This window comes from Rhinolophus ferrumequinum, chromosome 6 (genome assembly GCF_004115265.2).
Source record: "Rhinolophus ferrumequinum isolate MPI-CBG mRhiFer1 chromosome 6, mRhiFer1_v1.p, whole genome shotgun sequence".
Lineage (NCBI taxonomy): Eukaryota > Metazoa > Chordata > Mammalia > Chiroptera > Rhinolophidae > Rhinolophus > Rhinolophus ferrumequinum.
In genome coordinates, this window is record NC_046289.1 from 58,446,839 (window position 1) to 58,473,263 (window position 26,425).

Consider the following 26,425-nt stretch of genomic DNA (forward strand, 5'->3'; position numbering starts at 1 on the left):
TAAAATTTAAAAAAAAAAATCATGACAGTAAAAGACACATTGCCATTAATCCCCCTCAAAATACTCTCCCTCACTTCAAACACACTTATCCTATCGTTCTTGCCACTTTCGGAAGCAGTTCTGGAAGTCCTCTTTCGTGAGTGTCTTTAGTTGCACTGTTGTGGCTTCCTCAATGTCTGAACTGATTTAAAATGTTTACCTTTCATGGACATTTTGACTTTGGGGAAGAGCTAGAAGTCACACTGTGCCAGATCCGGTGAATAAGGTGGATGACGACACAGCGTAATGTTTTTATTTGACAGAAATTGCCATACCAGAAGTGATGTGTGACACGGAGCCTTTCTGTTGTGATCACAAAAATACGGTGAATGCTGCTGCTGAGTGACACCCAATGGAAAGGCAGGGATTTTCAATATGGGAAGGGACATGTCGAACCTTAGTAACAAGTGTGACATGTTTTAACTTGTTCGATGCAGTCAATGGGGTGTGAGCTACGGTTGAGAGAAGGTGTGTTTTGAAGTGTGCTGTAAATCATCCTCCATCATGACAACACACCACATCACACATCGCTTCTGGTATATGGCAATTTCTGTCAAATAAAAACATTATGGTGTGTTCTCATCCACCTTATTCATTGGGTCTGGCACAGTGTGACTTACGGCTTTTCCCCAAAGTCAAAATGATTCAGGACATTGAGGCAGCCACAACAGCACAACTAAAGACACTCATGATACAGGACTTCCAGAACTGCTTCAGAAAGTGGCAAGAATGATGGGATAAGTGTGTTTGAAGCGAGGGAGAGTATTTTGAAGGGAATTAATGGCAATGTGTCTTTTACTGTAATACATTTTTTTAAATTTAAATATTCACCATATTGTTTGATCACACCTCATAAACAGCTGATTTCTGCTCTTGCACAAGAAGAAGGGATTCTCTTCTGCTTATGTAAAATTGTGGAGCCTTTTTCTCAAGGAATTTACTCCCACAGCTTGGAGGACAGGGCTGAGTGAGCCAAACTTCCCATGCTTGATTCTGGCCTCCTTGTATAGGGATGTGTCAACCAGGATTAATGATGAATTCTATCAAGCCTTCAGTCTTCTCCAAGTAGGGTAGTTATTGTTTCTGGAGGATTAAGGAACAGCCTGGGATTCTGAGAGTGGTATTAGCATGCCTGAATTACTGAAATAGAGACAGCCTAAACATTAGAGAAATAAGAGCCCATGCCATGCTGTCACTCTCTCTCCTAAGCATCTTTTATTCCAGCTTCTTTGAGTGTCTCCTGGTCTCAGGTCTGCTTGCCTGCCTGAATGCCGTGGTCTTTCTGTCCTAGGACCTAAAGGCCACACTTCTGTAGGTGACAATGTGATAAAGAGTAAATTTCAAACACTGTAGTTCTTATTTGGTTTAAGGTTACAGTTTAAACAAGCAGCTCATTCTGAGCCAAGTCCAGCTGTCTCCATTATCAAGCAGTATTGTTATTAAATGCCACTGTAGGTGTTTTTTTTCTTCTTTTTGTTACCTCCAAAATTTCTTGCAACAGAGTTTCTTGGAATTTGTCATTCTGACTGTTTCTCTGGCCGCATACCTGGGACTCTAAATCTTTTAACAGAAAAGTTATTGCCATGGTAATCTTGTGCCATAAGTTATTCAAAGCACTATTTTCTTGATATAATTACAGAAATGATTTTGAGTGTTAAGTTCTGCTAAATTAGGGAAGTCATGTAGCACTATTAAATATCAAAGAAACAAAATTACACTGCATTGTGAATGATTTTACACACACAAAAGATAAGCTCTTTAGTGTTGTCAATTAGATTATTTCTGCATAAATATATGAATCTTAGCAAATCATTTTATTTTCTTTTTAAATCACTAGAAATCAACTCCTGTGAACTATTGTAATCTATGTGCTTAAGTTGCAAAATTAAATCATTCTTTTTTTTTCCTTTTCAAGTCCAACACTGTAATATTCGCTGTATGAACGGAGGTAGCTGCAGTGATGATCACTGTATATGCCAGAAAGGATACATTGGGACTCACTGTGGACAACGTAAGTAAACCATAGTTATAAACGTTCTAGATGTAAATCTATGTGGGCAAATATGTAGACAGATATGTAGAACAAAACAATACAGGGATAAGTGCTGATAGATTTTCTTTGATTACCTGGGACAGGGCATTTTTACAGATGCCTGGTGACTCCTACAGGTGAACAGATCATGTACCCAACACACTTAACACCAAGTATTGACAGGAAACTTTGGGAATGTGTTGTTTGATTCATTTTCCTCTCCACCCCACATACCTCATCCCTTTGATTTGCCTTCACCACCAAAGGTTCAGAATTCTTGTTCATTCCAACTGTATACTTTCCTTTTGATCGCTGAACATCTCCACCTGAATTTTCAAGAAGCATCTCAAATAAAGCATTTTAAAACTCAACCTCACCTTTCTCCCCAAACATGTCCTTTCTCTTGATTAATGGTACGTTCCATCTCTCTAGTTTCCCATTCTAGATTCTGTTACTATAACTTGTAACACATGGTGTTCAATTTGTTGTTTCATTCATGAACACTGTTTATTGTGTGTCTACTCTCTCAGTCCCGGTGCTTTGCAGAAGATGAAAATTCCCTTTTAAAAGCTTATGTTTATCACAAAGATAAATATATTTATCCTGAAGAAAATTTGGGAAAATTAAAAAAATACAAAAAAATTAAATTATCCATAATCCCATCATTCCAGATATTACTTTCTAGTCTTTTAATGCATAGCTGGTACATATCATATGCATACTTTTTCATACTACTTTTTCACTTAGTATTTTATTAGAAGTATGTTCTATATAGTTAAACATTTTAAAATACATGTAATGGTCACATAATACTTCATTATGTGGGTGTTTTATAGTTTACTTAATGAATTTTTAATGATGAGCATTTATTCACATTTCCAATTTTTGCCATTGTGTGAGTGTGTGCCACACAGAGGGTGCCCAAAAATATGTATACACATTTTAAGAAAGGAAAAAAACTGTTTTAAAATTGTAATACTCAATATATACCAACAACAAAAGATGAATACAAGTCACGTTTGACTTCCACAATTACAAGCGATATTCAAAGTGGTTACCATCAGTGTAATTTTAATACAGTTTTTTCCTTTCTTAAAATGTGTATACATTTTTATGGCACCCTCTGTGTGTGTGCACCATATACATATTTGCTGTGATTAAAAATGTTATCATAAGTAAACCAAAATTTACATAATGCCCTGGTTGAGTGTCCACACACTGCAGTATGGTAAGAACAATGATTGAGGTTTGTTCAGCCGACAGCGGTAGCATGGAGAGAGGAGAGGCAGAGCAGCCTCCCCAGTGTGGGAGCCCCTAGAGCTGAGTTTTGAGGGATGGGTAGGAGTTCACTTGTCAGATGAGCGAATGTGAGATGGGCCGTCTAGGCAGATGGCCATCATGGGCCAAAGCAGTGGAACATGACATCCATGGGATGTCAAATGTAGCAGGTTCTTTGGTGTTGCTAGAGCTTCAGTGCTGAGGAAAGTGATGGGAAGGGAGATAAGGTCAGAATGGAGGTCACGGGCCAGGTTTTGAGGGCCTTTATGCCTACCATATTTTTGTCTAAAGTAGAGCCAGGGAAGGAGAGCGAGATAACAACACTAAACAGCGTTCATTTATTGAGTTACTTACTATACTGTGTACTAGCCACATTTTCAAACACTTCACGTATTAACTCATTTACTATAACAAGAGCCCTTTGAGTTCCAGGCCTTGATTGCCTTCTAACAGATGAGGAAACTGGGGCACATGTACTTCAGTAGCTTGTCTAAGGCTCTACAGGGAGTAACTGGCAAAGTTGAAATTGGAACCCAAACAGTCAGACTTCACAGCCCATGCATTTAATGCCAGAAACACTGGCCTTATACCCTTTACATACAAGGGTTTCCAGTGAGAAAGATCTCTGTGGCCACAGTGTAGAGGTCATACTAGAGGGGGAAGAAACAGGAAGAAGGAAACTAGTACCAAGGCCATGGTTATAAAGAAGGTGGCCAGGGGATGATGCAAAGGCATTTGGGGAAGGAAATCAGAACGAGCTGCTGTGCATCCCTCCTGTTCCATTTGGTGCCCCTGAGAGAGTGTAAGTTTAGCCCAAGGCCCAGCACACAACAGGTGTTCAGGTAACACTTACAGAATTAGAAAACCTTTCCTAGATGTCGGTTTCCTAATCTGTAAAATGGGAATATTGGCTTAGACAATCTGAAAATTTCTTCTTAAAATCTCTTCATTCTCCCCTGCATATGAATTAAGAGGCAAAAAAGAACAGTATGTATAAACCTCTCTAATTTTGTGATAAAGAAGGACTTCTGCCATAATTTTTGGCTATTGGGTTATTTACGCTTAAGTCCTCTGATGCCAGCCAGATGTCAAGACACAATTAGGATGCACAGAGATTTATTGGCGAAAAGGCCTGTGAACACTAAAGGGGACAGAAAGCAGGAGTAAGAGGGGAAGATCCTTCAGACCTCAGTGGAGGTCTGGCCCCTGTGCAAAGAGATAGGAAAGGAAGGACAGTTGTTTAGAGGGAACCTCAAACTGCAGTGCAGCTCCAAGAAAGCCTCTGCCAGGCTGATTAGGAGCCCAGAGCAAAGATTGCCCAGCAGAGAGTTTCATGATGGGCAGAAATATCCAGGCTCCAGTACCCTGCTGTGCTTCGTTATTGGGTGGTAGCAGCCAGGAGAGTCCTTGGCGTGAAGACTGCAGCAGATCTGAAGGTGCCAGCCAACTAAGGTCCTTAACTGTACGTTCTCTTGTTCTCTTGGAGGGAGATCTGAGTGGCTCAGCTCCATGCCTGCCACACGGGTACATGTAAAACACATGGGGAATATATGAAGGAGGAATTAGTTTAAATGGAGGTATTAGGGAAGCCTCATGAAGGAATGAGCTGGGCTTTGAAGAGTGGGTGGGACTGGCAAATTTGGCAGTGAATGCCCACCACCTGTGGATGCCTAGAGGGAGGCCATGCATGAAAAAGTCGCAGGAAATTGTACAGAGAAGAGCTGTTCAGGGCACGAGTTTTCAGTTCTTTAATGCCTTTTCTAACAGTAAAACCTCTCTCCCTCAAGCCGCTCTGGACTAATGTCACCAATAGTTTCCAGAGATTCTGTTATAGTCCTCAGTGGGGTCTCCATGACGGTGCATAAATTACTGAATGTCAGTGGTAATGTTTTGCCGTTTCCAGTTCATTGTGTGATTTAACATGCTGCATTTCTGTAAAGGGTGACAACAGAGAGGCCCATGTTACTCCTCTGGAAATGAAACACAAATCATAAGCAAAAGAGTCAGTCTGCTAAAATGCAGTTCCCATCCAGTGAGGTGTTTCATAAACCACCATTTTAGATACAGAATTGAAAGCATTGCTCAGATGCTTCCCGGAAGGAAACTGTCAGCATTAGCACAGATATAGACTCACCTGTTCCAGGCAGTTTTACCTAAGAGCTGAGTGAGGGACATTTGAGGATCTGGAACTGCACAGTAACTACTTGAAACAAATACCGTGTTTCCCTGAAAATCAGACCTACCCTGAAAAAAAGCCCCAGTTAAGATCGTCAGCCAGACCGATGCATTTAGTATGTTATGACGATGTTCCAGAAGAAGATGACATGACTGTATTTGAATAAATGTAGATTGTTGGACATGAAAAAATAAGACATCCCCTGAAAATACGCCCTAATGCATCTTTTCGAGTAATAATTAATATAAGACCCGTTCTTATTTTCGGGGAAACACGGTAGCATGGTGATTATTTAGATATTTTTTGTACTTTCAGGGGACTGTAAGTGTTACTTCATTAGCATCTCCTCTCAGAGAAAGCCTCTCAGCGTCTCTCTCCTTATTTTACAGCTGTCTGTGAAAGTGGCTGCCTCAACGGAGGCAGGTGTGTGGCCCCAAATCGATGTGCATGCACTTACGGCTTTACTGGACCCCAGTGTGAAAGAGGTAATTTTTAAAAAAATGAATTAGCGTAAAGGTGTTCTGGTGGCTAAGGCTATTATTGATTTAACCATCCACTGGGTTTGTGTGGCTACTTCAGGAATTTGCTGAACTCTGCGGGGCTTTCTGAATTGTCACTGGGGAGGTTCCTAGGATGACAAGACGATGACCCTAAGACTACTATGCGTGTTATTCGGTAATTCTTGCCAGTGGACTCTGGGACTCAGTAGTGAGCATATGCCTACGTACCAGTTGGCATCAAGATAAAAGGAGGAGAACTTTCCATAAGGATAAGTAAGGATTGAGCTCATTATTATCCTAGTAAATTAGAGAAGTGGTTCCAAACAAAACATCTGTATGGAAAAGGAAAAATTTAGAATGAAGAAAAACATACCTAAAGATCTATTAGGATCTATTGGAGGCTGTAGTGGCGTACAAGCTCAGCATTCAAAATTCCCTGTAGAAATATTGAGTGTCTGCTGCTTCAACGTGTGTGGCTTATTCAGTATTCACTGCCGCCAACTGAAGTGGATGTGATCATCCTACTTTTCCATTGAGAAGGTCGCACACACGATCATAAACTTTCATCTGAATGTGGGTTTTCTGTTTTCAAGTCTAATGCTTTCTGGTGCTTCTAATGAAAAGAAATGTGCTACCTGATGTGACTACCTATCAATGCAAATATGATATTGAAATATGTGTCAGTGTGTAATATTCTTAAATTCCTCCACACCTCCTAAACTATGGCTTTCTGGATTGTCTTGTCTCTACAGTCTTAGCCATTTTCTCCTTGTTCCTAATTTTATAGTGAATGATTAGAAGGTTTATTTCATACTGAAAAAGAAACTCATGAAAAATATTCATTGAAAAATACTCATGAACTTTTAAAAAACTGCAGTCATCACTTTTATCCGAAGTTGTACAAAGATCTTTTTATTCTAAGATGGGAAGTAAAGATTTAATAGTAGATGTTGAATATATGTTGAATGTATGCAGAAAAGAGGGTGTGTTTAGACCCAAACCAGCTGGCAATCAACAAAAAAACAAACAAACAACTTCTTGTCCTGATGTAATACACATGGAAGGGAACATTTAAAATGTCAACTACAAGTACTTTACAGGATAAGCAGCTTTGTCCCTGGGAGATGGTGGAACTTTTTTACACCTGTAACTACGTCAGAGAGCCAATAAAAGTGTGAAATACCCATTAGAGGTGATACTGGCTAGATTTGGTTCACGTTAAGCCAATAAGTGACTCTTAATCCAGGAACATAGTGGTTTGGTTTGTGATGGAAACAAACAATGGACTCATGCTTGAATTGTGAATCACAACATTCATTCAACAAATGCAATCTGATTATAAAGCAAATTCCTCTTACTTGTAGCTTTTAGCCAGTAAAATAAATTTAAAAAAAGATTTTTGGCTAGTCAACCTCATTGGGCAGGTAACAATGACACTATCTCCTATCTCTCTACACTCAAAAGAAGAAAAGTAAAGGCCCATGCCTTGTTTGGCTTGCAATGTTTACTTTTGAAAATCGAACGTGAATACCTTTAGTTACATTCTCCAGTTTGCCACAGTCTCCACGACTCCTTATGAATACATCTTGCCTACTTCATTCATTTAGCTTGCTTCTTAGTCCTTGAGTTTGCCACTTCCTGCTACATTCTCTATCAAAGATCGAATCTCTTTGTGTTTTCTTTTACACCCTCAGTTTCTTTCATTGTTCTTTCTCTTAGAATAATTTTCTGTAAATTTACATTTATGGTTATCCTGATTGCTGCCCCCACCCCCACCCCTGTCATTTTTGCCTTCTTTCTTTTTGGGCCTTGAGTAACCAGTGAAACTTATAGTGCCTAAGCTCAATGGTACAGTGCGTTAGCATTTGTTGTTAGTGTTGAAATGAGGTGAGTGCCTGTTTTGGCAATGACAACACAAGCTAGTTGTGTATTACCATAGTTACTGTCAACAAGTGTGGAATCACACTTTCTCTTGACTTCTTGTCTCAGGATGCAGACCATTAAAAATCTTAAATGCTGTTATATTAAACACAGTGAATCATGTGAGTGGATGAGACTTCTCAAGATAATGAAAAAAATGAGAAGAATGATGGAGATAGACCTGAACTTGAAGGTGGGGAGGGATAATAATGAATAGGCTTGGGGAAGAAGAGAACAAAAGAAAGACACTGAGAAAACATGAAGAGAAGCAGGAGAACCAGGAGAGCACTGAGCTAAAGAGTCTAACAGCAAGAAATAGCTTGGCAGTTGTTAGACTCTTCAAAGGGTCAAGAAAGAAGGAGCATCACAGAGGCCCTTTGATGTAATAGCAGGTGATATGTACCGGGTACTTATAGTGTGCCAGGCAGTGTGCTAAACTTCACTTTGGTGATTTGCAACAACCTTATGAGAAAAGTCCTATAATGAGTCCCATTTTATAGAGGCGTAAACAGAGGCAGACAGAGGTCAAATAGCTTGCCCAAGCTTGTAAGTGGTGTAATCAAAATCTGAACCCAGCCAGTCTGACTCATAAAGCTGTACACATAATTACTGTGCTGTACTTGGATTTCACTGGGAAGGGGTCATTACTAACTATTGAGAATTTTATGAGAAATGATAAGAAGAAACCTAGAATTGTAAGTTTTACAGTGGAAGTAATAGATTTTAAAAAATAGCCCTTCCAGAAATTTGGCTAGGTAGATGTTTTTTCTCCCTGGAAGAGTTGAGCTAAGTTGCTTTAAAATCATTTTAAGAGCCAAGGGAAAGGGATCTTGAGTATTGCTTGGGTGTATCTAATGCAGGATTTCGGAATATTTCTCTGTTTGATTGATTTTAATATTTGAGAGACACCAATCTCCTCATGGGGAGAGGGTGATTCCTGTCTGTTTGCACTACAGATAAGTGGATTCTAAAGGACTGAACCAGCAGTCTAAAATGCAGACATACAAAACGAATATTGTTATTTAGTGCAGTTACCATGGAAGGTTATGTAGTTTTCCTACAATATTATAACTGTTCAAACCATATTGGGAACCACCTTTACAGAGTCAGCAGTACATTCAAATGAATATGTGACCAGTTTTTTTCCCTCTTTCTGGGAGGCATTTGAGTTTTTAGAAACAATCTAAAACAGTGTCAGTTCTAATGATTACAGTGGATAGGCAAACTTTAGTTGTCTGGGGTCAAAAATTGACTTAGAATAAAAAGCAGTGAAAAGAATTATCTTGCGTGCCTCTTAAAGCACATGGAATTGGATTACTGTTGTCATGTCAAACTTTATGTGAACCAGAGGATGAAGGCTTTTGGAAGCATAAATGCTAATAACAGAAAGTTTTCTATCATTACCCCATCTGGAGATCCTGACCATGTGCCGTTTGAATGTAAGCATGGACATGGATTCTTCTAAATTCTGATTCATTTGTTCGGAGTTAAGTTCCTACCCAAGTCTAAACTGTGAAGACAATACTTGGATTTTCGCCAAATCAAGAAAGTCTGTTGGCTGTTCTAATGGCTGTTAGTAGCCAAAGTATAGAGGAAAGCATTATTGAATTGATAGCTTTAAGAAAAAGAAACAATGGGGGCAAATATGGAGTAGAATAAAAATGAAAGTATGGTGGTAATTCTCACTCCATCAGAGAAGCAGAACAATGGAAGGAGAACTAAGTCTTTGTTCATCATACTTGCCTCCTCTACGGAATTCCAGGGTTAATGGTACTGGAAAAGCTGTTTTCTAATTTAAGTTTTGCACAGTAATGGAAGAGTAGAACAGAGGACAGCTACTAGGTTGGTTGTAATTTCACTGCATACTCACATGTGCAGCTGGTATAGTTGGTGTTTAAGAAACACTGTTATCCTCATAACTTAGTTTCTCTGATGATACAAAAATGGTGATTTAGCACAGAGGTCTTTTTTAACAATTTCATTGAACAATTTTCAAAAAACAATCTGGAAAGCAATTGATTAGCGTTTATTTGGTAAATCCAGGAGAGCAATGTCTGTATAATGTCTAATGAATGGAAAGGACTAACATGCTATAATGATCCAAACACATAATAACCAGGTAGTGCATTTTGGATACATTTAGCTTCATAAAAAAAAAACGTGGAATGGAGTCATGACCTTCTCTGAAAGTTTTGTGTAGAATGCTTCGTGGAACCAGGAGCTGATTTTCTCACTAATTTTTTCCTGGTGCTTTGCACTGGTGTGGATTCTCTCTCTCTCTCTCTCTCTCTCTCTCTCTCTCTCTCTCTCTCTCTCTCTCTCTCTCTCTCTCTCTTTCTCTGGAAGTTTTACAGAGCTGCATTTCTGACACTAATTTTACATAATTTTAATTTTTAGGTGGCTATTATTAAAGTTCCCAGAGTAAAATGCCACAGGCCAACTCCCATTCTCAAAGTGCTTTTGGAAGGCAGAGCTCTGTGAAATATGCATTTTTTTTTCTTAAAGGTAACAAGCAATAAACTGTTGTTACTGAAATATGTTCAAGCCCTCTGTGAGCCTCATTTTTGGTATTTAGTCTAAATGGAAAGTAAATACCGATGTGTAGATAGCAGAGGCCGAATGCCCTAAATGTTACCATGCATCTAAAGTGGTATTGCAACATTTGGCAGTTGGTGGATCATTGAATAAACTTGATTTTCCTAGAATAGTTCCAGGAAATACATCTGTTGACACAGACATTCAGTTTTTGTGGTTGAGTAACTGTATGCACGTAGGGAACATATGCAACTATGCTTCTCGAGGCTGCACGTGCCTGCTAGGCACAAGCAGGACTGGTGGGATGCAATCAAAAAGTAGTTAAGTTTTGTTTCTCACTCACTGTCCTCAGCCCACTTAGTGGGCTAGTTTTCTGTCTGTTGGTGGATGAAATTTTCTGGGTTCTTTCAGAATTTCTCCCGTGTGGGTTCCTTAATGTGAGCAAAGACGGCTAAGTTCTTATTGGTTGTTTACATTTCCTTTCGTCCATTGTTACCTCCAGCCATTTGAGACCTCTTTGCTGCTCGAAGCAGCCCTCTAAGAAAGGATCTAAGCCCACTCCACATCAGTTTTCCCTTGCAGTTGCCCAAGACTAGTTGGCATGCTTTTTTTTGTCACGATGAATTGCCGCGGTAAAAACCAACTTTGACAGTAGCAGCCTCTGTCTTGAACCATGTTCGAGTATGTGACCAGCCAGTTTTCATGCATTAGACAGTCCCCAGGGTCCTCCATACTGCAGCAGATACATATCATGTGGTCTGAGCAGTGTTCTTGAAGCCCCTTTTATGACTTGTCATCATAAAATGGTCCTATACCAGTTTCAGCCCACTCCCACGTAGCTTCCTTTCCATGTCTTACTGCCTTGGCACTTTGATACTGTTGATACGCACGAGAGTTTAAAAGCCCTGTGACCAGACTGTCATCGCTTCTTCTGCAAATTCTGATCACAGTGTCACATTTGATTTAGAGTGTGATATCTGTTGTCTTTGTGCTTCAACAAAAATGTCCATTTTAGCATCCTCTTATATTATCAAAGCGAATAATTTAAAACAGCTATTAAATTTAAGATTTGATATTGTGGTTTCATCTTCAGTGATAGTTAGTTTTCAACTTTACTGTTTTTTTCTTTTTTCTTTTTTTAGCTCTCATAAACTTTAAAAAAGATGAATAGTTTTTATAATAGTTTTTATTTAAAAATATTAATAGTAGACACATTTAATATTTGGACCACTTTTTATTCTTGGATGATCAAAACACCAGAGCGACACTGACCAACAGAAATATAATGGGAACCACATAGATAATTTAAACTTTTTTAGTAGCCACGTGAAAAATTAAAAAGAAACAGATAAAATTAATTTCAGGAATATATTTTATTTAACCTAATATATCCAAAAGTTTTATTTCAATACGCAGTACACAATGTGAGGTATAGATAATGTATTACAGAATTGTACACTTGAAACCTATGTAATTTTACTAATCATTGTCAACCCAATACATTTTAATTAAAAAAATTATTCATGAGATGTTTTGCATTCTTTTTGCTACACTAAATTTTTGAACTCCAGTGCATGTATTAGGTTGGTGCATAAGTAATTGTGGTTTTTGCAATTTTTCAACCTTTTGATCCGCAATTACTTTTGCACCAACCTAATATTATGCCACATCTTAATTTGGGCCACCTGATAGCCACATGTGACTGGGGACTACCGTCTTGGCCAGCACAGCTCGAGAATTTTGCTTCTAGTACATTCAGCACTTCACCTATGGTCTCTATTAGGGCTCCAATTTTCTCTCTTCCTGCTGCTGCTTCTTCAGCTTTTAAGAAAGCAGCATCTTGGAGAATCAGATCCTGTTTTGATATTTAAAAGTAAACCAATTAAAAAAAAAACAGAATCAGGGGCCTCTGATTAGAGTCTGAGTTTCTCAGGATGTCTAAATGGAATTTTGTTCAAATATAAATGATAAGCAAAATCTCTTGCAGCCATGTCAATTAGATATAACAACTATAGCAAATATTTCACAGAGGCTTCCCCCTGAGCTAGGCATTATGATGGAATCAGAAAGAAGTATATGGTTCTTGTCATCAGGCCCTTAAAATTATTTTTGGAAAGATGGAAATGCATCTATGAAAAATTATCCAAACCGGGCAAAGATGTAGCTAGGCAGAGGAGATGAGGGAAAGTACTACAGGTGAAGGAGAAAGAGTACAGAGGCTACAACTGGCCAGTGTAAAAGGGAGAACACAGCCACCTTCAGGAAGTCCGTGCTATGCCAGCATTCTCAGTGTCAGAGACCTCCTATGGGAAAGAGGAGGACACATGAAGTCAGCTTGCTTCACGCCAAAGAAGGGAGGGTATATTTCAAATCTCTCTGTGGTACCCTTCAATTCTGCTGAACCATGGTTCTGCACAAAATCTATATGAGACAGGGTTTAGGGATTTAAAAAATTCTCCTTTGTGTATATAAATTAGTGGGTAGACTGGTCTATTTCTGAAACGGTTTTAACTTAATCCTAGGGATAGCAGTCTGGAGACCCTTACCAATTTTACATGCTCAATTTAGAGTCCCTGAGAATGCTTCGTATTTATGTTCCCTAGTAGTTGTGGCCTCTAGAGAGTCTGTGCTGTTTTTGGTTTATGAATGTATACTGAACAAATATATGGGGCTTTGTGGTCCAGATGATGTGCCAAAGTACTTTCTGCAGAACATTAGTCCTATGGGGATTCCATGAAAGGAAGTTTCCATGGTCAATAGCATTTTGGAAACTCTGTACATGTCCCCTTCTTGGAGAGGCACTGGGGGTATTAGCATATTAGCTCTTGGGAGTCCTGCAGGAAGGTAACTGTTTTTACTTAGTTTAATCCAGCACTTCCAAATCCATTAATTTTAGATCCCCCCTTCACACCTTTAACACTCTTATGCTAAAGACGCAGATTCTGCTTATTTTAACAGTCATTTTGAAAGTCATTTGGCATCTCTATGATAACATCTTCATATTCTAGATAGATATTTTAAATCCATATATGAGCCTCATCTGAAGATGAATATTTGCCTAAATGTATACTGGATTTGGAGGAAAATCTTCATCACGTAGTAACTCACCTTTAGTGTTCCTATGAGGACGCGTTTGACCATAAATTTGTGCAGTATGAAACACATATTCCCTGAGGTTTGGTTCTCAAATATTCTGAACTATCACTTAGGCAAGCTGGACTACCCCATTAAATAGTGATAAATTCCTGGTTCTCAATGGCTTAATGTGGTTGGCATGAATGCCACCTGATTGGGGGCACTAGTTACTAGAACTAGGAGTATCAGATATACTTGGTGCTAGAGCTTTCTTATCTAGATTGGTTGATTTCTTCTCTTTCAAGGTCAGGTTTCAGGCTTATTTCTTCCTCAATCCCTTCCTGACCATAGGGAGCTTCACTACAAAATCCCATTAATTTCCACGCAACTCTGCTGACATCACCACCTCTGGCCACCTGGACCCAATCCACATTTCTATTTGATGGTCAGTGCATGCATTAAACATTTGGTCTTTGTCATTTACTTTAAGGATTACATCAGCCATTTTAGTATTTTTATTTCTCTAATGAATTCTTGTATTTAATTACATTTTAAAATAATTGGGTGCCCCAGCTCTTGTCTTTGGGGATGATGGTTTTTAATGATGTTTACTAAGAGGTAAGGAATGAGCATATTCACCCTGTCAAAAATTCTTTTTCCACGTACATTTTTTGATTCTTGTATTGAAATATTTATATCCACATAAAAATATCTAGAATCCACTTTCATGGCTTTTAGGAAGCCTTATAAGGAAGTTGCAATATTTTAAGTTTTCTTAAAAATATTTTCTTCATCAAATGAGGCACAAATGACCTGTTAATTTAAAAACATAAATATATGTATGTACACAAGTATGAATATATACACAAATATGAATATATTTGTAAATATATATGAATATATTTTCTCAGTATTTTCTCTACAAAGTAAATTTGGCCAGCAGACCCCATGATCTGGGAATTATGAACTTGGCTAGTCAAGTTCTAGTTTTGGGGCTAATAAAATACTGATTTATATATAGTCTTCCAGCCAGGCTTTGTGCTTCCCATAGACCAAAGAACAAAAACTGTCTGATACTTCTGTGTCATTGAATACAAAGCCCAGTGCTGTGAAGAGAGTAGGTATTTATGCAATCTTTGTTGATATACTTTATTTAACTTGCGATCTTGAAGTTGTGGTCTTGAAGTTGATGAGATATGTATTTAAACGTTAAACATATTTGTTTAATACAACATTTTCTAAAAAGGTACTTTGAACAACAGTACCCACGAATGCATCTGTGTTTCATATGGAAATATGAGTATAGATACTGATAATTGAAATATGTGGGAAGTGAATTCTGTGGAACACATGAAAGGATACGTTCTCCAACTTTCCTTCCATATTCCTTTAGCAGCAATTCCTTCTCTCTGTACTGTTTCAGAAGAGCTTTATAAGTCAACAGTAGATGGGGATATTTATTTCCTCAGGAAATAAAGATTGTTCTAACGGTACAATTCACAAAATAGGCCCATTTCTCTCTTTGTCCCCGGAGAGCTTTTATCCTCTTACTTGTCTTCTCATAGGAGGCATTGTTGAACTACACTGATGTAGGACACTCAACCAGGCCGAAAGGAGGCTTGCAGGTTTGGGGCAAATTTTACCCAAATTGAAATTTTTTTAAAAAAAATAAATATGCATGAGCTCTTAGGGATCATTTCTTTCCTAAAGTCCCAGTGAAAAACCTCATATTTTGTTAGAGATTCCAGTGATATGTTCTTTAAATTAAAACTGGTGAACTTTAAAAGACAAAGATGAAGCCATGGCCCTCCAGAAGTAAATTCTGATTCATTCGTTGTGTAATGACTTGTAAGCATCACTTGCAAAGTTGGGGATATTTTGGAACTTTCTTAACTGTACTAGGGGAAAAATAAAAAGCAGAGGCATATACGCATCTTGATGACATGAAACTTGCTTTGCAAAGCAGTGTGTCATAAAAGTTTGAATTGCCCTCTTTGAGGAAAACAACCCTAAAACACCATAAAAAATTCTCTGATTTTTTTTTTTTTTAAATAGCATAATTTGGAATGAGAGCTATTTCTTTTGAGATCTCGTTTAGGCTTCATTTCTTTCTCCACACTGCCAAGCTGAACAGCTATCATAAAACCAAACAAAAGGCAACGCTTCTGAAAAGCCATTGTAGCCCTTTACTGAGTCAACCTAAAATGGGCACGGGGCTCCCCTGTTCTCATGACTCCTGGGTTGTTATTCTTTATTTTGTATGAATGGGAGGAAATGATAGGGTAATTATTTCCAAGACTAACTTTTATACTAAAGGAGTCCTCATCCCAACTTGTTAATATCACATGACCATAATTTTAATGTTTTAATGAAAATGCCTAACTAGAAGGTACGGACATACCTAGAAAACTGGTTAAGAACTTAAGACTCTGAAGAAAATCCTGCCATTTGTTGGCTGTGGGGCTGTAGAAAGTTACTGTGTGTCTCTGAGCCTCAGTTTCCTAATCTGCGCAATGGGGATAATAAAGTCACCTATTTAGTGAAATTGTTGAGAAGACTGAATGAGATAATACACAAAGTACTTAGTATGGGGCCTGGCACATACACAATACATGTTTAATGAATATTTGCTTTTAACATTCTCATTCTCATGAAAGGGAGAGTAATCTTGGTTGAAAGTGTTGTTTTATAAACAGTATCATGAAACTTTGAACTATCACCAAACTTAGAGGCCACATTGTGACTAAGTTTTCCATTTAGAGCTCTTGTTTTTTTACTGGAACGACATAGTTTTTTGGATCTGCTATTCAGATGAAGCCTCACATTCTTATTTGGGTATCATATTAACCACGTACTTTTCTTTAATACATACCCAATTGTCCCAATTGTAACAAAGGCTAAAACTCTAATGGTACAAATAGAATAAAGGGGTGAGTGACTGTAGCCCTGAAAACCATTTGTTGTCACAACAACTAACCGAAGGTTTTTTTTTTTTTTACTTATACTGCCCTATACAGAGATACAGAACTTGTCAGAAAAGGGCAGCAGTGAAAGGTAAAAGTACTCAGCTATTTTAGAAACGTGGCATTCTGAAATCATCGGGAGATAATAGAAACTTATCCATCAGCAAAATAAAGTGAATACCTATATAGAGTATATATTCGCTTTCTGGGTTGGTATGAGAACTTGAGTCTATAAATATGGCATAGGCAGTGTAGGGGTATATGGGGAGATGCTTTTACTTATAGAATCTACATACCAGTCTTTAAGCAACCTTTATACGAAGGACTAAAGGTGTTAGTCCCAGAGGACAAAAGCTAGAAAATCCAAAATGTTAGGATATTTTAAACCCACCAATTTCAAACCGCACTCATTAGAGTTCAGTTTTATTAAATGGACCCATAAAAAGGTATGATAATAAGCTGAAAAGAAATTGCTCTAAGAAAAAGAGATGTGAGTTTCTCCCTCCTGAACCCATTATTTCCCAGGCGCTGTGCTCATGACTGGAGATGTATAATAGTACGTGAAAAAACACACTTACCCCTCCCTTCTGGAGTTATATTCTAGTAGGAGAAGCAGAAATTAAACAAGGAAACATAGAAACACCTAATACCAATGTGGTCGTATGAGGGCAGAGAATAATAACGCATGCGGGCCCATGGTCAGGGGATTTCTCTGAAGGATGAGACGTCGCCAGCCACGTGAAGAGTGAGGGAAAGTTTCCTAGGTAGAAGGAAGACTATGTGTAAAGGTCCTAACAGGGTCCAAGTATTTGAAGAAATGAAAGGAAGATGTTATGGACAGAGTTCAGACAGTGAGGGAGAGTGATGGGACATGAGGCCAGAGCAGTGTTCGGGGGGCCAGCATGCAGGGGAGCACTGCATGCTGGAAATTACAACAAATGCAGTGGTGCCGGGACACCCATAGTGGGGAATAAGAAGAGCACTGTAGATTTTTTCACATCACATCAGAAGCCCGATGGCTCAGGTTGTCCATGAGAATCTGTCGTAGAGAGTCCCCAAATACTGACCCACTTAAGGTGGGGCAGGTCTTCTTGTAGGTTTCCAATGCCCTTCAAAACCAGAGGGATCTTTTGTTACTTACATTGCTTTTCCTCTAATCCATGTGATAGTATAGAGACTCTGACCCCTAGGTTTTCTCCAGGAAAGTGACTAAACTGGAACTTAGATGCCCTTAAAATACATAAAACAAGTACATCATAAAAATAGTTTATTCAGGCATTAAGCATTTTGAGATAATGCATGCTTTTGAGTGGACGCATGCAGACTTGTCCCTAGGGAATGCCTTTGGATGTCATAATAGCAATTCTGGTATCAATAAATCATTTACTATTTGGACAAGTCATGGCCACCACCTCAGTCACTGGATACATTTGTAATGGTTTATGTGAACAATAACAACAGCCACCTAGCAACATAGTGTTTGGTCATGTCATTTTTTTATAATAGCATGTGGTTTTGTGGGCTTTGGAGCATATATTTTTACTGTGTCTAATATATCTTGAAAACTAAATAGCAAATATTATTGGAGGCCCACTGTGCACAATACATGAAATCATGCTGCGTGACCTGTGGCTTTATAGAATGACACGTTGGTGTTTTTTTTGGCTTGTTTTTTTAGTACTTTTCTGTACATAACAGAAGGGACTGTATCTGTCTTGCTCCCCATTTTATCTGCAGTGTTGAGCACCTAGTAGCTTAGTATTTGTTGACTAGCTGAATGAATAAATGGATAAGTTTTTTGTTGTTGTTTGTTTGTTTGTTTTAATGGTAGCACTATGGTTTATTAAGCTCTGCCTTAGTACTGGCACTGGGGCTTCCCCATGGTGTTCTTGATATATAAATCCTGGATGTTCTGCCAGTTCTTTTTGAGCAATGACACCAGGAAATCGCGGGCTAAGTGGATGTCGTACACAAGCTCATCATTCACCATCCTCACGTGGCCAACAGCCACTGCCAGACAGGGTACCTTCTTCACCTGGAACTTGAGGGTGGATTTCACTTCATTGATTTTGGCCACCATGTTCTCACTGTGAGTCAGCAAGGAAGGGAACTCACAGGTCTTATTCAGGCCTTGGCCCAGGACGGTGGGATCTGCTTGATCAGAGACTCTGAAGTCAAAAAGACATCATACTTCTTTCCTAGCTTTTTGACCAGTTTCTGATTTTTCTTGAGTTCCTTCAGCAACACAATGTCCACGTGGGGGACATCCACAGCCTGGGCCTCGTCACAGTACTGCTGGTCCCCAGAACACATACGGAGAACTTAGGGCGGGGTGTGGCTTTAAGCCTGCCGGTGCCTGAGAAGCGTTTGTCCTACTGAGGGTCATAGTTCTCCAAGCCGATCTGCAGCTCCACCGTCTCTAAAACCTTGCTGCGCATGCGCTGGTTTCCGCGCAGAACTTCCTGCACTGCCTCCTAGTGGGTGTCACGGGAGACTTTGCTGCTCATGTTGCCTCACGCCGCAAAAACCGGGGGGAAAAAAGCGAAATAGATAGTTTTTAGGCACAGTCTATTTCTTGAATTTCTTGTAACTCATGACAGGAGTGACCTACCATCTCTACTTTGAATGGATAGCTTTCCCCTTGACCTTTTAAAACCATGAACAGTTTCAAATATAGCCAAATGAATTTTGTGAAGTGTTAACACCTCAGAGAAGCCAAAGTTATATGATCCCTTCCATCTATGCAGTGCTTTATAGACATACACACTGTCTCAGTTGGTCCTTGGAATCTTGAGAGAATATCATATTTTATAGCTAAGGAAACTGAGCTTGAAAGGACCCTCTGTATTTCTTCTAAGGCAGGTATCTGAGAATGAGATTAATGTTTTCTAACTGAGGCCAGACTATGGTGCATCCATATTCTCCAACAGATATCTTCCTGGCTTTTAGACAACGATGATCTCTAGCATTACTTTTAGCTATAATTATCTTTTTTATTTTAGTTCTAATTTTGTTCTTTCTTCTCCACCTCACACACCCTTTTGATTCTCAGTTGGGCTGCTAACACTTGGCTATTTCTATTTTCTGTGTCATCAGAGTCTCTAGACCAAGTTTTAAAATTCAAAACTTTAGGTGACTGGGCAAATCTTTTTGATTGAATTTGTTGGGGGAGAGCTTGTCTTTAATTATAAGTGGATGTGGTATGATGAAAACACTTTTGCCCAGGCTGTGATGAATATACTGATGGATGTGGGAGCTTAGCTGAAATTGAGCTGTGACTAGCATAGGAGGAGAATGTTGTCCTATGGAGCCTGAGAGCACACAGGCACCGAGAATCTGGATGTCCAAATGAATGTACTGCTGCCGTGTCACTCTGCCCAGGACACCCTTCTGGTGTAATTTCTCTAAGCGTGAAGTCAGAGCAAGTGTACTGGAGTGCATATTCAAGGAAGGGCTGAGATTTGGTTTTCTTTTGTGATCAGTTTGTTTTCTTGATGCACATCTCAGGAGATTTGTAGTTTCACTCTTATAAAAATGCTAGCAATTTAGAGTAGGAAAATAGTCTAGATCATGCGCTCTATGAGAATAAGGATTTTTGCCTGTTTTGTCACAGTGCCTAGAACAGTGCCTGACGCATATTATATAAACATTGTTGCATGAAAAAATGGATCTAACAATGGATGCAGCCTATCACTTTTAGCAACAGGACTGGGTTCAGAGTGGACTACATGCTTTGCCAGTGTAATGCTGTAACAATATTTAGAGCTAAATCTGCCTCAGTTACTTAATGACAACAAGCTCAAGCTGAGTTGGAGTTGGTGTTTGATTCTTGTCTGCCACACTGTACATGTAGTTCTATTCACTGTTTCAGTGGGTAGTTTCCTACCCCTCTGACCCACAATACTTGATTATGAAATTATATATAATTGGCTTTAGTTTAACTACAAAATAGTAACTGTAAATTGTCTGTGGCTGCAAATAGGGGGATAAGCATGAAAGAAATTAAAATGGATTGCTTTGGGTAACCTGAAGTGACATCGAGTAATGCTATCAGTTTTCTTCCCCTGAGAAACATTTGGTCACAAGGAGATCTGGCTTTCCAAAGAAATTCAAATTTGAGTGTGAGACTTTTGGCATAGTTTAGTATCATTGGAATCGTCTAAGTAGATTTTGTTTCTTTTTTCCCATGCCTCACCATCGTTGCTCAAAAAAACCCAATGCTATCTCTTGACTCTAGGGCTCTCTGTCTTCCACATGCTCAGCAGTCTGTTGCCAAGTCCCATAGAGGAGCCAGTTTATGAAGTGTAGTTGTGGTAGTGTATAATGCTATGTGAAGCATCTCAGAAACCCCGAAAAGCTCATGTGAGAGAGGATATAATGTGGAATTTCCAAGGAAAGGCTGAGAGAGAAAGAGACTGAAGGATTGATGGATCTCCAAAGGGCAGGAGATATATTTCATGTGTCATAGTGCTAGGAGACTGCAGACTTTTAACAGATGCTTTTCAATTGCCTCAAGAAATACAAATGTCACGTTTGTTAGCTTTTCAGGAACTAATGGTCCAAAAGACTCTTTGTTTTCTTTTAGCCATGGTGCGTGCATACCGGCGGTATTTTCTTCTCTGATAGCGTCACGGTATGGGTAGGTATGAGGATCTGTTGGCTGGAAAGCAACGGAGAAAACTGGAGAGGAAGAAAAAGAAAATTAAAATAAGATGTTGGATTGAGAAATAACAAGAAGGGTGGATGTTTCAGGCTTTCTTTTTTAACGTCAGTAACAAAAAAAAAAAAAGGAGAAAGAAAGAAACAGAAATGTCATAATCTATCTCTTCAATTTCAAAATTTACATTTTGTAGCTATCCACTGATGCATATTTCTTCTTCAAACTCTAATTATACAATATTAAACATATTTCACAAACTTCCTGTTCACTACATAAGTATAAAATGCTAGCATGAGATTATGCTATCATAGCAAGTATTCTCATCCAAAATATCTCCAAGAAATTTCAGGGCAGGCCAATTGCTGTCTTGAGAAACAAGGAAGAACTTGTTCTTTTATCCATCACAAATTTATCCTTGGACTCTGATTATTTGGGCTCTTTTCCCCATTATCTTTCATGAATTCATTCCACCTTATACTAGAATAACATGGGTCTTAATATAGGACTCACTGATTTTAGAATAAATAAATAATTTATTTAAGGGGCTCATTTTTTGAGTTTGGGAAGTTAATACTAATGATAACTCTCTTAGTTCTAATGGTTGCTAAAAAAAGAAATGTACCTTATCCCACTTAGGACACTTTGGGTGGATTGAGAGTCTCAGTGTGCACGTGTCTGATTAAATATGGAATAGGTGTTGACTGAGTAGGCGCACTTCCTAGGACGTAGGAACCCTGAAGAGCCTGATTTACTTACTCGTAAGACTTACTCGTTTCTTTCTCCCCTTAGCAGTTGGTGAACTGATAGAGTACAGAGTGCTCTTCTCTTTCATTGTGCTTCTCTAGATCAATGTGGACTGAAATAAGATGTATAGATTACGTCAGAGCTCACATCTAAGGCAGGGGATTGCCAAAAGTGTTCTTCTCCTCATCGTTCTTCAGAGTCCTGAGCTCTTCCAGACATCCACAGCTTTCGGAGAGCTAGCTTCTCTGAAGCTGAGACTTTATAGAATACGAAGAAATGAAAATACCAACTCTTTTCCTTCCCTGCTTTTTTGAGAAGGTGATAGAACTATACGTTCAACTGTGTGTAGTTGAAACCACAATATAAAAAGAAAAGAGGGGCCATCATTCAAATGTAGCAACTGACCTCACAGGAAGCATATGTTGCCTAATGTATGGAATTATTCCTAAATTCAATTAATATGGAAGTTTTTAAGGATGGATTTTTGCCAGGAAATTATCCATTACAAGCATGTAAAGAGTAGCTTCTTATCATTCCCTGCTGTCATTACTACATTCAGGCATTTATCATCACATCCAACAGGACATGTCAGTGAAATCTCTGGTCCTTACTTTGCATTTGCCCTGCCTGCCTTCCGGGTACATCGTCACTGAAAGTATCGACAAGCTTTCACAAATTGGAGGTCCAGTTTTGCAGCTGACATGGGTTACTTACAAATAAATCACAGGATGCATTTTGGAGAGCACAGGTTTAGGAATGGAACATTAACAGCGGATATGTCAAACCGCAAACACTTCTAGTCCATCCAATTCGAAGTATTTTCCACTCAAGCAACATTACCAGCAAAAATATTGTCTTGTCCATAACTTTCAGTCATTACCCTGTGAACATACTTTTTGAGCATACATGTGGAGATAGATAACCCTGTGCTCCTTACCTTGGAGATTTGAATTTTCTTCCTTCTTTTTCTCTTTTAATGAATGAGCTGAAAATGAATTTGAACCATTCGCCAACCTGAGAAGGTTTAATTTAAAAAAATTTTTTTTTCTCAAATACTTGACTCACTTTCTCAAATACAGAATCACTTTCGATTCCCCAACCCCATTCCTGGCCCAAAATACACATTCTAACCCTCAAGATTTTTTTGTAGACAGAGTGTTCCAAGATTGTTTGTTGGTATAAAGAGCACTATTATTTTAGTAACAAATATGTAATAATAGTTTAATTTATTTTTGAATTGAATTGTTAAGCTGCACAATCAGTCATTTGGTGCCAACTGCAGACTGCTTTTGCAACAAAATACATGTCATAAATATACTAATCTTACTGACGTATGCCACCTTGGACCTTATGGGAAGGGGTTGCAAACAAGGTGATCCTGCTGTATTAGCAACTCACTTCCTAACTTTCATTAAGAAATTCATGAATTATGGAGAGTTATCAACCCACGAAATATAAAAGTGAAAATGACACTGTTGAGTAATCACAAGTTGTTGACTAATCTCTAGGGAAGGAGAGGGGGCAATGAGCATTCTTTAGACCACTTAATTCAAGAAAGGACAGGCTCTGTTTATTTAAGATCCTAGTTCGTTTGTTTCCTGATTGCATTCTTATTGTGAAAATGCCAGAATGTATTACAATGGATGAAATGGGGAAAAAATAAAGATTAATTTAAGTGGGCCAGGAAAGTGTGGGGGTAGATGTTTGAGTATTTCCTTGGAATTAATCAGTGGTTCCTAAAACCTAAAGCACTTTTTTATCTCAAGAACTGAGTTTCTGACTCAAGTGACACAGGAGAAAATATTAGTTGGCTTGAGAAAGGAAAAACCTTGGTTCACATAAATTTGTACACGGATTCCTTTATCACGGGAGAATTATAATTCGGGGTTCAAATCTTGAGAACGCAATTGTGACCTAGTTATTCCTGTACAGCAAGTGCTCAGAGGAGGTACTGGCTAGACCTGAAAATGATGAATTAAGAGATTCCAGCTGGGATATGATGAAAGCATTTTTGGGAATCTCTGTATCTTGGCTGGACCACATGGGTTATAACTCGGAGAGGCCTAAACTAGTAGTAGCATGTGACAGATTTATAGCCCAATTGATGTTGGACATCAGAAAAAAAGACTGAGGTTAAAAAAATGACTTGAGAATTATGAGCTTTAAAAGAACTGCCATTGGAAGAGACGCTGAAGGAGGAAAGCATGAATTCTTTACAAGAAGGGAAATAAAAGCAATAGAGATTGATGGTGAGACATTGAATGGGAAACATGGTAGTTTGTTTTTCACAACAACCCCGTCAGCCAAGGCCCCTTGTCCATCTTCTCAGCTTTATACTTCTCCATGCCACTTCTTTCGTCTGACACACTGTGTAACTTATTTATGATGTAGCTGGCCCTCCACGTGACTAAACTTCATGAGGACAGGGATTACTCCTTGACCCCACCCCCTTCAGCTACTTTGTTTTCTCTTCAGCTACCAGAGTGGGGTTTGAGACATAGTAGGCACTGGATAAAAATTTGTTGAGTGAATGAAAGAATGAATGGTGTAATCTTAAGCCAAAACTTTGTTTTAGTCTGTCTTTCCTTCCTCCGTTCCTCCATCCCTCCCTTCCTTCCTTCTTTCAGCAAGTACTTATTAGGATGTGCACAAAGGCCAACCAAACAAGACTTCTGCACTCCTGGAGTTTACAGTTTTTTGGGACAAATCTAATCATAAAAATGAGGGAGTAGATGAGGGACTCCAGTGCAGGGTGATAATGCCGTGATAGACATATGCACAAGGTGCAATGAGGGGAGAAAAGCATTTAAATCAGACTGAGAGGTCAAGCAAAATTTTTTTGAGAAATGGGATATTAAGGATTTATAGAATTTAGGACTTGTGAATTGATGAAGAAAAAGACTTGGATGAGAGCACAAGGCCTGGGAGCATCTTTGTGAATGGAGAGATAATACCAGAGCAAATGGAGTTTGGAAGTAAGCAAAATGGAGAGTAATTTAAAAATCATTGGCTTTTACAAGGTGTTTGGGTGTTTACATAGCATGAGGCAAATATACTGAGACTTCATACTACTTCAGACAAATAGATGAGATCACTCCGTCATCTTTGGTCTTACCTTTCATTTTCCAACTTCCTATTTACTCTCTCCCATCTTGATATCCTAGGCTACTAATTAATAAGAGCTCTAAAGCATGCCATTTCTCTGCCCATGCATTATTTGGAGACTTTCGTTTTAGCTTATAATGACTGGTTGCAAGGCTGTAAAGTCTATGTTAGGACAATAGCCCTTCCAGCCTAATTTTCTTCTCCATGATTGTGGGCAAGGGTTATCTCTGAGAGAATACTCATGCCTTCCATGAATGAATCAAAGAATGAATGAGTGAAATTGAATGAATGAAAGAATGCACATGAACTGTTTCTGATCTCTAATCTGCAAATGTTTTCTTTTGGAATCTGTTTTTATGTTTAGCCTCTAGGAATGCCTGCCTGTTGATTGAAGGAGTAGTTCTTTGTTAATCTAAGCTAATATAACGTCCAAGTTTTTGTAGTTTTAGTTTGTCTTTATATATGATGGATTTGTCATCCATATTTGTTCATTTAAATTGACATTTAACATTAAATGAACAAAGCAACAGTGATTTTCATAAAATTGGGTGTTTTCTATCTTATTTGAGTTGCTAAGTGGGAGACTCCTAAATGTCCTGATCAGATGTTATGTAGAAATCACTGCATGCTCTTGACCTTTCCCATGTTCTTAATCATTTTATTAACTTTTCTTGGAAGATTTTCTAGCTCATTGCATTTATATTTGTCTCATTTTATAATGAGAAGAAGAAAGAAGTTTAGGGTATAGATGTATCTGAAAATGGCGCCTGCACAAAGTAGATGCTTTGTACATATTAGGTGAATGGACGAATAAAAGATACTTTTTAAAACATGCATCTGATCAGTAGCAGCTTCTCACTGTCTTTAGGAACGTTCAGACCCCTTTTCAAGAGCCAGCAGGCCATTTGCAGTCTGGCCCTGGTAGACCTTTTTGGCCTGATCTCTTGCTGTCACAAACAATAATTCATGTTCTGCAATATATGTTCATAGCTCCATGCCTTTATTCGTCCTATCCCTTCTGTTGGATAAATTCTTACTGATCCACCAGATGTGAAAATTTCCCCTAGCCCTATTGCCAAAGGGTGACTTCTTCAGTATTTCCAAAACATCTTGCATGTGTAACACTTCCATGATCACACCAACTGCGTCATTTTACTTTATGTACTGATTTCCTCATCTAGGCTGTATACTCAAGACAGAAGCACTGTCTTATTTACCTTTGTCTCTAGAGTCTACTGTTGTGCCTCTGATCGCAGCAAGAACTCAGTAATGTGTTTTCAATGAATAACCGAGATGATGAGGCCAGTGCAGGGGCCTGAGGATCCCCCAGTTGGAAGTGCCCTGCTGCCCACCCTGTCCTCAGGAGTCCTGCCGTCAGGACAAGGCAGATGGGGTTAG

At 38.7% G+C, this 26,425-nt stretch overlaps 1 protein-coding gene and 1 pseudogene across 2 annotated transcripts in view; one reads left to right on the forward strand and one right to left on the reverse strand.

The window, feature by feature from the left end:
* FBN1 (fibrillin 1) overlaps positions 1-26,425 on the forward strand; it is a 235,070-nt gene that overhangs the window by 45,584 nt on the left and 163,061 nt on the right. For both annotated transcript variants that reach the window (XM_033108280.1, XM_033108279.1), the window contains exons 5-6: positions 1,955-2,050; positions 5,915-6,010. In XM_033108280.1, the coding sequence (XP_032964171.1) occupies positions 1,955-2,050; positions 5,915-6,010 (192 nt within the window). The remainder of the gene's footprint in view (positions 1-1,954; positions 2,051-5,914; positions 6,011-26,425) is intronic.
* On the reverse strand, positions 18,374-19,025 carry LOC117023484 (60S ribosomal protein L10a-like; annotated as a pseudogene).